The 12176-nt window shown below is 44.9% G+C and overlaps 4 protein-coding genes across 4 annotated transcripts; 2 read left to right on the top strand and 2 right to left on the bottom strand.

Moving 5' to 3' along the window:
* Positions 1 to 83: 83 nt before the first annotated feature.
* On the top strand, positions 84 to 1298 carry V865_005845 (uncharacterized protein; the record flags this gene model as incomplete). The annotated part of the gene is made up of 4 exons (XM_066229613.1): positions 84 to 344; positions 413 to 766; positions 835 to 1048; positions 1123 to 1298. 4 exons carry the CDS (start codon positions 84 to 86, stop codon positions 1296 to 1298), a joined length of 1005 nt encoding a protein of 334 aa, XP_066085710.1.
* A 794-nt stretch (positions 1299 to 2092) lies between these two features.
* Positions 2093 to 4972, top strand: V865_005844 (uncharacterized protein; the record flags this gene model as incomplete). Its single annotated transcript, XM_066229612.1, has 6 exons — positions 2093 to 2402; positions 2483 to 2835; positions 2940 to 3165; positions 3912 to 4372; positions 4464 to 4710; positions 4779 to 4972. The coding sequence occupies 6 exons, from the start codon at positions 2093 to 2095 to the stop codon at positions 4970 to 4972; spliced, it is 1791 nt and encodes a 596-aa protein (XP_066085709.1).
* A 168-nt stretch (positions 4973 to 5140) lies between these two features.
* V865_005843 (uncharacterized protein) lies at positions 5141 to 6581 on the bottom strand (the record flags this gene model as incomplete). The annotated part of the gene is made up of 2 exons (XM_066229611.1): positions 5141 to 6457; positions 6522 to 6581. The coding sequence occupies 2 exons, from the start codon at positions 6579 to 6581 to the stop codon at positions 5141 to 5143; spliced, it is 1377 nt and encodes a 458-aa protein (XP_066085708.1).
* A 435-nt stretch (positions 6582 to 7016) lies between these two features.
* On the bottom strand, positions 7017 to 11204 carry V865_005842 (uncharacterized protein; the record flags this gene model as incomplete). Its single annotated transcript, XM_066229610.1, has 12 exons — positions 7017 to 7046; positions 7140 to 7238; positions 7311 to 7436; positions 7517 to 8261; positions 8373 to 9038; positions 9098 to 9236; positions 9299 to 9693; positions 9866 to 10217; positions 10303 to 10377; positions 10464 to 10586; positions 10660 to 10712; positions 10801 to 11204. The coding sequence occupies 12 exons, from the start codon at positions 11202 to 11204 to the stop codon at positions 7017 to 7019; spliced, it is 3207 nt and encodes a 1068-aa protein (XP_066085707.1).
* Positions 11205 to 12176: the final 972 nt, after the last annotated feature.

Genomic DNA, 12176 nt, shown 5'->3' with positions numbered 1-12176 from the left:
GCCTGCCCTTGAAGACAATCCACATTACCGTAAATAGACGACTATCATCAACTGTTCATCTTTTCGCATAACCACAGTCCAATATGTCGTCAGGAGCAGGAAGCACCAAGCGAGCTAGGGATGCCAGCTCCAGAACACCGAAATCGGCCAGTCAGGCCAAACTGGGCGACGATCTCCATCCTAAACCTCACTCTGACAGTAGTAGAGCAAGTTCGGTCGCGCGATCGCACGCTGGTGCTGCTTTAGAGGAATTTTGTGATTTCGGTGACGATACTGGTCCAGGTTTCGGTGGCGTCACCCCAGAATTCAGCTTCGATCTGGGCGGAGGCGATCCTGAACCTCACGTGAAGCAGAAGAACCATTGTTCTCAGAGGAATTCTGGAAAAACATGTCATATACTTCAAACCGGCAGACCAGCGGCGATACTGCGATTGCGACGACTGCTACATCTCCCTCCGCATTGGGGTTACGGGAAACCGCAGATACAGCGTTCTTGGGCTATACGGCACCTGAAGGTGAGGACACCCTCACCGCTATAAGATCCGATGTTGGCCAAGAAAGAGACGATGCGCCTACCGATCATCCAGTAGCTATCAGGGCCTTGGGGGAGTACGAAAAGAAAATTGCCGATAGTTCCCGACGAAGTGTTTTGAAAGCATCCATCAAATCGTTTTTATTGATGTACACCGAACAGCAATTAACATGTAAAGCCAATCATCGACTGATGGGTCAAGAAGGCTGCGTACCTGGGGCGTTCACTTCTCATGTACGTTGGATCAGTCCTACCTATCTACTCAGTCCTGTTCGGCTGACTGACCAGAGTTTGCACTTTAGTGTCATGACTTGTTGAACAAGAAACAATCTAAATACTTTCTCGATTATCTCGATCAATACATGGATGACCACATGGATACGCAAACCATGCAGTTCAGTGAAGATACGGTCAACAATACTGACGACGTCACTGACAATAATGACATCTGCAGGAGAAAAGTACAAAGTACTAGGGAAGCTCTGTATCCCTACTTCAGAGATCATGGTGCCTTTAGTGAGTCGAGTCGGGCTGATGACGGATTGAGTGTGCTGTACTCGTCCATCATTGCTGACTAAAGGTCTGGTCAGTATATGATCTGATTGACGAAAATCCAGACGTTAGAAAGGCCATACAACTTTCTCTGAGAGAATTCACAGGTGGACATGGAAATCAAGCTGCAAAGCCAGCTAGCTCAAGAGGCTCCCAAGGAGCATTCAATGAGGATCTCGGCGAAGGCAGCAGTACGGGTATTTCAAGGCGATGATTAACGTCGTGCTAGGACTACCGTAGTCATCCTGTACCCATCCTCTCATAGGTAGCTATAAACCACACGAGAAATGCATTGCCAGATTCGTTCCGACGGTACCACAGTTCTAGAACAAAAGTGTTTGCCCAAAAGTGGCACTCAGTTTCAACAATTTGGCCATGGATCTGCTTCGAACTAACATAGCTCATACCTGCATACACCTTAGACTCTGGGGATCAGCTTGAGGATGTGTAAAGGTGTAGTTTGAGACACAACTTGATATTCAGTCCATCCACCGAGCTGCGTGATCACAATACTTGTACCGGCTTCTTGCAAATGTTGAGCGCGTCAGTGGGTTGCACCCTGCAGTTTTGAGGATGTGTATCCCATCGTACCCGTATCTAAGCGGGGTAGGGGCTTTCGTACTGTCTCCTCGGTCAGAAGGCAGGTGGACTCCGCTTCCATGTCTCACCCCGACAATGTCCTGCTTCTCAACTCCTCATGAGTGGGTCATCTCGCCTTGACTCATGATTCTCCCAGAGGAGCTGAAACGCTTCGAGAAGAGGAGAAAGACAGCAAAGGATCATCCGCTCTGCGTCAAAGAATTGTAGCTCAGATACAGCATATAAATGGCTAGAGACTCGGGACATGAATTGCCACGCCTTGTGATACTTGACTTTTTTCTTGACACCAAGTGAAGAAGAAACATCCAGCTCACAGCCCTCCTTAGAATCAATCAGAAGTGAGTGCCCCTTCCTTGTATAAAATCTGAGGGACTGTCGAGTATAGTCCTACAGACAAGAACACACAGAATGCAATCCAAGCGACACCTCTCACTCCCCGATGCTGCCAGTTCGAAGCATTCAAAGCGAAAAGGGGACGATCGCTCTCGAAACGCATCCAGAGAGTCAAGCGTAGCTGGGTCTACACCGCAAGCATTTGCGGATTTCCCCTCTCAACCAGATTCCATTCCAGAAACACTTGATGAGTTCGAAAGCTCGTTTCATTTCGCATCTGATGCAAGCTACGGTGATACTCTGTTCGACTTCAGTCTGGAACAGGCCAGTACACCTAGTGGTAATACTACAGCAGGAGAAACTCAAGTCGCTACAGGTAATGAAGGTCAGTCCTAGGATGGGTCTCATTGTTGCCGTAGTGATCAGTCGGGCGATGAACGCTAATCAGTCATGATATCCTCTTAGGTGTTACGTCTCCTAGACCTCCAATGTCCGATGCTGGAAATCTCGATATCTTCTCCGACTTCTTAGTCGACCCTTACGATCCCTCGTCAACCCGAACCACCGAAAGTACACCAGAGGAAGGTCGTCCCTCAACGAATGTGGCACCTGAAGTCCGATCTGATCAGTTAGTTCTTCCACCTGTACCTGAAGGATACGGTTACTCGGTCGACGATCCTCGAAGACGATTCGAGCTGAATGATAAATTCGAGGCACTACTCAATAAATTCACCGAATCATCCACTCTGTGTAAAGCACATGCGGGATCTTATTCAATTAAACCATGCCCTACTGAGGTGTCCAAACGAACTCCAAGTGTGAGTTTCATATGGAGCTTTGCCACACAACATATTGTACTGTACTGTATACTGTACCTCGCTTGCAGATATGCTGACTTTGCTGAGTTGATCGATATTCGTAGTGTGCCGAATCGAAGATCAGGAAAGAAGTTCGAAAATGGGCTGAAGGACTAAAGAACAGCACCACCACCGACTGTCATGCTTATTTCGTGAAGAACAGATTGGACGAGAAGTTCCCAGGTTTAGCCGACAGTGTTAGGAATACTATCACTGATGATCAAGTGGTGCCGGTCTTCAAGAATGAGCATAGGAAATTCAATGATAGATCAACTGATTGGAAACGTTATGGTGAGCAGACTGATCACCCAATCCTAAGCCGATACTGTATGATACGTCTCTCGAGGCGCTCGTACTTTGCACCCCATTCCATACCGTACGACGGATCACCAGTATTGTGCTAACGGGTATTTAAGATGCAATCCTTAATATGATCGAGAACAGGAAAAGTAAATGATTGCGCGGATGGTCACCTCGGCGATATAACGGTCATGTCACCCCCGAGCTCCTACTGTAAACTGGTAACGCAGGTGGCGTGATCAATGGTTGATTCATAACTTTGGAATGCATTGGAATGTACATGATGACTGGACCAGGACGGTTCTCTCAACTGACACTGTACAGCCTTCGAACGAACGTGATGGTCATTTATGCTCCATTCACTCAAATCTTCAGCAGAGCCATTGCTGCCTGTTCAGATTCCTCAACTCAGCACACTCTAGCAGTAGAGTATAAAAAAGTTCAGAAACCAGAAGCCGCATACAACATTAATCCTTTCATGAATGTCCTTTCCAGCTTGCAGAAAGCATTATACAGGGGATACAGATATGTCGTCTGAGAAAAAGGTCTATTTAGAGTACTTGCTTCCCCTATCATTCGCGCCACTTTTCGAGTACTGTAAACGACATCCTCATTTGTGCGATAGGACTTATAAACGCGAGTGAGTGATTTGAAGTGTCCTGGGAAATGGATAGATTACCAATTGAGTATAACACCCTCACTGACTCGCATGCTAATCAATCTGAAACACATTTCAGTGCCTCAGCAAGAATATGACGACTTCAATCTTGAAGAGGAGTTCGCAAGCCTGAGTCTTGGCAGTGGCATCACCAACACTCAGCCCGAAGCTGAGCAAGGGGAAAGTGAGGTCTTCGATCCTGAACAATTCCTCTCGGAGAACCCAGATATAGGAACCAACTTTTTCGATACCACAGGTAGTAGCCAATACCAATATTATGCAAGTGACGTCCATGACGATGTAGCAACGACTGCTGTGCTTCAACCACCGGTAAAACCCACGATGGCTTTTCCTCCACCTGATATAACGGATCGACTAGGACAAGGATACGATCCCAAAGAAATTTGGAAGGATTTCACCGAAATTGCCAATAAAGGATTGAACGAGTTGTTCCTCTGTAGTGCCCATAGTAGATGGAGTGCAAATGCCGGCTGTTATGTTTTGGAATGTCCATCAAGCAATAAGAGAAGAACTGCTGAGGTGAGTGTTCATGATCTAGCACCGTGTGACGTAAGAATGGAAAAAGCCGTCTGGGCTGATACATGAACATTATCATTGGCATCGTACTCAGTGCGCAGTGTATACTCGAAATCTCCCAGTCAGAGAGTGGATCCGTAAGATAAACTATAAGTATAGTCAACAAGGACTTCCAGCACGGGCTAACGGAGACAAAGAGAAATTATTGATGGATTCCATCTGCACATTGGTCGAGAGATTTATTTTCTCACTTGAGGAATATACATCGGAAACGTATACTCAGATCACTACGGGTGTCTATGGGGAGTACCAACGTAAGAAGGAAGCACTTGACGATCATAGTAAGTCCAATCGTCGCTTATACCTCTTCATAAATGCTGACACCTCTATCCGACTTTGCCTTGATTAGTCAGATATACCGGGACAAAGGAGTATCAGATTTACCTTGAGGAGTATGAAGAATATCGTTTGGCCGCAGAGAGATACAGTCAAGATATGAGACTCGCTGCAGTGAGACAATACCCCCAGGCCATTGAGTATTATTCACACAATCCGGGAGAGAACGAAGGAGACTATATCGACCCATCTGTCCTCCAGGGGTAGATAGGGAACCGTACACATTACCGTACACATCATGTGTCTCGCTCGGAGTGAAAAGCAGCAGACGATGTGAACATGTACATGTATACATTGCATGTAAGCCCCAATGTCACTATGTGCATTCATGTCTCAATTGGCGTTATTTTCACAGCCACACACAGTATGCTACGACTACAAGTAAGCTCTGACATCTTCAATATCCAGCTCATCTTCCCAATCCCTACTCGCCTTTACATATTCTCTCATACTCATCAACTTCTGCTTTCTCTCAATCTTTATATTCGCGATCTTCGCATCATCCTGAACAATTTCACCCGCATCCATCATCACCTTCATACCCAGCCTTTTAGCCTGTCTCATCAATCTACTCTCGAAATAATCATTCATAATCTTCTCAAATTCTTCTTCAGCTACTTTGGGACGAGCAGTGATAGTGGAAGTAGTACCGTAGATTCCTTCATAGTTCATTTGTCCAGCTAAGATCCTCTCTTTCGTCCTTCGATCGATCGTTATATTCACATCTTTCATTATCCCCAACCATAGTCCATCTAGGCAATTTGTATCTACCAACGTTATCTTCATATTTGGATATCGGACGTCAAGCTCATTCAAGAGGTTGACCAAATCAAGGATGAACGACATTGAATCTTGCCTGGGAGAGAATCTTGGAAAATACGATTTGTCAGGTCCTTGCGTATAGGTAACGATGATCTTCCTAGGTATGAACATTATGACTAGTTCTTCGACTTTGGGAAACCTAGCTCTGAGGAAAGTTTCTTTGACGAATGTAAACATCGAATCGGTGTAGATATCATTTAGTTGGAAAATCACTTTTGATGGTCCACCCCTACACCTGTCGCTCTTACTCTCGTTACTATACGGTCTGAATCCACTTTCATCCCATGAAGCATACCAGCAATCTTTATAGTACGGTTCAGGTATACCGACCCATATCAACTTGTTGAAATTCGCTGGCAATTTCTTTGCGTAATTCTTTGAAATGATATCTTCAGAAGTTGATTTTCTCTCTGACCATCCTCCCTTACCTCCAATTCCCTTAAGTGTACCCAAATGGAATTTGACAGTTTGGAGATTATCATAACCGTATATATAATTGAAGTAACGATGGGGATGAGGAGGTATGAGAGATAATCGCGTGAGATAATTGTAATTTGTAAAATAACAATTCATAACTTTGGTTAAATTCCTCGAATGTTCATATCGTCTCGAACTGCCCAATCGAGGTGTATGACCAAGAGGATGTTTTGAGCTCAAACCCAAAGATAGGTCCTTCCAAAGTAATTTCGAGGCTAGTTCGGATATCTCATGGTTGACTAAAGCGAGTTTGCAGAGCGTGTCAGGTGTGGAAGAGCAGCATCGGACGGTCTGAAAGATGATTTCGATGGGGATTCGAGGGGACGGAACGGGAGGTGTAGGAGGTAAAGAGGGGAATCGTTTCTCGGCTGGTTCTGATGGAAAGATTGATCGCTGAAATCACAATTTATCAATCGTTAGCCTACTTAGGTTACTTTCTGTACGGAAACCCACCCACCTTTGTGTTTGAATGTACATGTTTATGGAACAACAACCTAATCCCGTCCTTCTGTACCATTGCGGGTAGATGTTGGGACTTGACAAGTGCCTGATCAAGTAATGTTCGTCGTGCAGGGCCACTGTGATATGGAGACGAGGTGAAGTCAAGTCATGACAAGACTGACAAGACAAGGTAAGAAGAGAAGGCTATGTTTGATCAATCCATCCATCCAATGCGAAAAGCTGTGTTAGTACGGTGTGTGTGTGTGTGTGTGTGTGTGTGGTCTGATGGACACTCCGGTTATTCACCATCCCGAGCACATTCGATGATCATATATCATATATCATATATCATGACATCGAAGTAATGCGAGTAGCATATGAATCACACATCCCATCTACCTCATTGCTCAAGAGGCTCATCAACCACAAGAACAAATAGACTACACAAACTTATTGTTCCAAGAAAGATAAACGAAAAATGATGCCATGTTCTTTCAATGCTCATATCTATCTATACCTTACTTTCCAACGATCTTTTATTCTGCAACAAAGAGCACATCGAAACACAGTCAGCTCATTCCTCATACCTCATTGCACGTTACACAAGGGCGTCCATTCGATATCCTTGACTCACCTTCCAATTCATATATCCTTCCTTTTCATCATCACCCTGATTGACTTTCCTACTAGGTCTCAATTTACGCGTGTTCTCATCCCCGTCAGCTGGACCGTCCTATCGATATCAATAAAATATATATGTTAATTAGCCCCAGTATAGACCAGCAGAATACATTTAAGCACTTACCAATCCATTCAATGTCTTCCTTCTCTTCATACCTAATTCTATCTCATACTGCCACATTTTCAACTGCTTCAACAATTGGTTCTCCCTAGTTCCTCTCGGATTAAGCCAGTTCATCAATTCTTGCAACTAAATCGAATATACCAACATCAGCATCAGCATCAGTATCTCCTAATTATCTATCCAGGTCAACGTCATGTTTCACACACCTGTTCGGGATAATCATATATAGCCCATTGTCCAGCATCCAACTTGCCACCTTCTTCTTTATTTCTCCTCTCATCTACATATTCTTTAGTGACCTCTTCTTCCACTACGTTCGTCGCCAAATTCCTCAGTATGTCTTCTTCCTCGGGATCAACACCCTGAACGAACAACCTTCCCGTACCGAGATTCACTTTCCCGTCACTATTGAGAATCTGGGATGAACCCAACCCATCCATCCACCAATACTTATTTCCAAACCTATCGTATCCTAAAGGTTTGGATCGAAGTGTATATATCCATCTTCTGAAATCGTATTCTAGATGTTTCAACTTTAGATTGATCGCCTCTTCCTCCTCTATCAATCTCTTTTTCTCGTTGGCTATATGTTTACCTTCCAATTTCTTGATTCTCAACTCTTCCCTCTCTTTGGCCAATTTCTGATTTCGTAAATTCGATTCTGCCTCCCTCTCCAATGCCTTTTCTTTCATCGCTTTACGCCTAGAGGCACCAATCGCAGATAAATCCTTATGGTCCGATTCCACGTCAGATATATCATCTTGAATTGAAGGCGAATCTTCCAACTCATCCCGATCATGACTGATACTGATATGTCCGTTGGTATGCCCATTCATCGATACGTCAGGTGAATCGGTTCCTTCGTTTTTAACTTCCATCGATACATCGCCATTCTCTTCGCCTTCTTCCTTCGGTTTCTCTTTGGGCTCTAGTGCTTCTCTCTCTGCTTGACTGCGCAGCGAGAAAATCAAAGCATCAGCATGAAAAATCCATAGCAGTCAAGACTTTCACCTCCAATGGACGATGTTTTTCATTTCAGACAAAGGCAATTAGTTAACTCACACTCGCCTCAACTCCCTTTTCACTTCCACCTGATCTTTCCTCACCTCTGTCAAATTAAACGTTGACTCCTCCATGAGTTCCCTGATCTGTTCCGTCTGGTTGACCAACTCAATTAAGAAAGCGATGATATCCAACTTATGACTATGGTGTAAAGAGTTATATCTCTTCTCAGGTTTAGCCAGTATCAACCCGTTGGTTCCATTCGTTGCGGAGGTGGAAGGACCAGTCGACCAAGTAGGTCTAGTGGGTGCAGGTTTATCTTCGTACGTGAGATGCAAGATGTTATCTAGGTAGTTGGGTAATTCTTCCAGAGTTGCTCTTTCCCATAAACATCCAATCAGACTTCCTTCCCATCCCTTTCTACCTTCTTTCACAGCTAAGACTTTACTCTTCCACGACTCAGCCAAAGGAAGGACTACGGGAGTGAGGGTTTCGGTCGTAGCCCCCTTTTTACCTTCCCAATAATCCGTATCGTTATCTGGTTCTTTACCATAACTGCTCAATGTCTTAACCGGTTCATGTCCTGCTGAAAGATCCGCTACTAACGCATTGAGAAGAACGGAATGTATCTCAGTCATCAGAGGTGCTGGACCCTGGTAATTGTCGTTATGATATAATGAACGTTCGTAATCTTCAAGACTGAATGGCGACAATCCAAGGGGTTTACTATGCCGCAGATAGTCGTCAGCTAGGTGTAAGCGCATCTGAAAAAATCAGATACTCACCCCATGACATTCAGGAAACTCCAGGTCATCAACAGTTTCTCGAATTGATCACCAAACGGTAAGAGCGTTTGCAATTGAGGTCGAACCTCAATCCTACCAGCCGGTTTATCTTTCTCTTCTGACCATTCTACGAGGTAGTCTAGAATGTGTAGTGTCAGTTCTAGATCATTCCGTGGTAAAAGGGAGGATAAGTTTACTCACCTTCAGCAGGATACTTCAAAGCCTTCTTCTTCTTTCTCTCTTCCTCCTCCCTTTCCCTTTCCTTAGCTTCCTTCTCCCTCAATCTCTCCTCTTCACGGGATTTCTTTTCTTCCTCTTTCTTCTGTTTCTTCGTCTTTGGTTCATCCGCATCTCCAGCAGGTGCAGGGTTGTTCAACCCCAACCTTTCTTCCCTCTCTCTCTTTCTCTTGTCCATCTGCCTTTCCTTGTAATTCAATATACCCTGACGGATCTCCTCGGTCATCTCGGTCGGTATACCATACCTCGCCGCGACGGAGGGTTTCACTGTCCATGGTGAATACACTGCTGTATCTCGTACGACGCAATCTCGGATGAATCGCTTGAGCATCGCACGTGAGAAGTTGATTCGATCTCGGCTATGAAAATGCAATCAATCACAAGGATCAGCTTGATAAACCAAAGACCGCCTACTCGTCCTCAGACCGCCCTCACCCTCACTGCCTCAGCACCCCTCAGCACCCCGCAGCACCAATACCTCCCGTATATCTCCTCACCGTAACGTAGACCGTGTATATCCACTGTACTCACCTAATCTTATCACACTGAACTTCCATCGTACTACCCATCCATTTCTCCCCCTTCCCATCCTCCTCCTCATCATCCGGCCCATTACTCTGTCCATTCGCACTGGCATATTCAGCTGCGATCCCTTCAGGATACCCCTCCTCGATCAATCTGACATTATAGAAGTACTTGGACGGGTCATCCTTCTCGTTCACTTCTTCTAAAGATAGAGACAAATCGGTCGCGTAGGGATGTAAGATAGGTTGAGCAGGTTTGAAAGGTGAAGAAGAGGAAGAGGTGGTAGCTAATGATCGAGGTGGGAAAGTTTTGACTATTCGAGCGAGGTATTTGTCTCCATCTACATCTACGAATACCTCTAAGAGCACGCAAAAATGGGGATTAGCGATGAACCTAAACATAACGATTGATGATAAGAGGGAGGGGAACATGTTTTGACTCACTCTCCTCGTCGAAAAACCTATCATGGAATCTCTCAAATATCTTATCTGCCAGAGTATCTAATTTACCTTCTATTTCTATATGACCATCAAGCAACAGTTCGATCAGATATCAGCTTCAGACCTGTTTACAATCATATACAGCTCAAAGGGAAAAGACGTACGGAATTGCACAGCGCTCAATACCGCTTTCTTCAATTGTCTAGGAAATCTCGAATGCAGTTGACGGACTTCTTTCTGCTCCGATTGGAGGGCTGTGAAGTAGCTCAGGGATGATTTACCAGAGACTGGAAACGCAAAACAACCGGATCAGCATGACATCTTCCTACTGACCCAGCGGTATAGATGTATGAGACGCACCCTCGCATTGAAATATAGGTTGAGCATAGAACGCTCTTCTTGCGCAGAAGGATCTGTCATCGCGAGTCAATCAGCTAAACCCCATCCTACGATATAGATATACATTCTATGAATTTGGAGTCCAACAGAGCGTGTACTCACTCATAATCCGTGAATATCTCTCCTGTCTCAGGTATATACCAACATTCTTTATCTGATGATTTCCAAAATGGTCCAAATCGATGACCGCCATTCTGAGCTTCTTCATCATTCTTCCCATTGGCCAAACTCGCTCTGCCCTTTTTACCTTTTCCGCTAGTCCCAGTCCCATTTACACCTTGGGCAGAAGCAGAGGTGGACGAGGAGGCCGGTTGAACTCCATTCATACCTCCTCTAAAGACTGATAGGAGTATATCCAATTGCTCTTCATCGTCTTTGCCATCTAGTGGAAGTGCGATTTCCTTGACTGCTGCTGGATCAGAAGATTGTTGAGGAATGGGAGTAAGGACAGCTGATAAAGGGGGAAGAGGAGCGAGGATGACGGGTTTTCGTTTCAGTAAGGGCATGATGATCCCTCTGAAGTCGGTGAGAGGGATATACCACTCGAGTATGGGGATCGGTAGATTTGTTTACACGTTTGTACTATTTTATGCTTGAAGCACAATGACCATCCACTGTCCTTATGATATGCGAGATGGAGGTATGACCGATGAACGAGACTAGTGTTCTGAGCAGATGCGGGATAACTTGGAGCTCTTGTTTACGATGAGTGATATACGCGTCGATATGTATACCTATCGGGGTCAAAAGCCATTCGGGAGCAAGGGTATGCTATCGGAGATTCTGGTATGGAGCACAGTGACAGTCGGAATGATGATGCAATGTATTGTGATGATATCTGACGCTGATGATGAGAGATGTGAGGTATATACAAATGAGAAAAGGTTTTGTGAGTTTGACGGGGGGAGATGAGGGGGAGGAGTAGGTTGGTGTTTATGGTATATATCCTATATCCTTGTTACAGTCGCTTAACGGACGAGGTAGACTGACTGGCATTTACTCACCCACCCGTGGCACATCACCGGCTCAAGAAGGAGACCTCTAGCTATTGATCACACATCAATGTATGCTGTATAAAGCATAGGTGTGAATACCTTGGACCTCATGCTGCTCGTATACATGCTTTTCGTGCACCAGATAGCAGTGGATGGTGCTTTATAACGCGTCAAAGAAGGACCAAATGAGTACACTCTTCGATGGATTCCAGTAATTTACTTGTAGAAACCAAAATAACAAATAAATCGGCAAGCGCGTCATGACCAAAGGACATTAGTGCCACTGAGGGCAAATCTCCGAAACACCGTCACCGGTATCATGCACGAGGGATGATGATAATGAACAAAGGTAACTAACTATAGGAAACAACAAACCACCTACACACACACGACACTCGACTACATAAGAGTTCATCTTCCCTTTGTACAACTTCACATCCAACAGACCACACCACATATCAATCATCCCATACACCACAGCTC

The sequence above is a fragment of the Kwoniella europaea genome, chromosome 1, assembly GCF_036810445.1.
Source record: "Kwoniella europaea PYCC6329 chromosome 1, complete sequence".
Classification (NCBI taxonomy): domain Eukaryota; kingdom Fungi; phylum Basidiomycota; class Tremellomycetes; order Tremellales; family Cryptococcaceae; genus Kwoniella; species Kwoniella europaea.
This window is presented reverse-complemented; position numbering and strand designations above follow the sequence as displayed.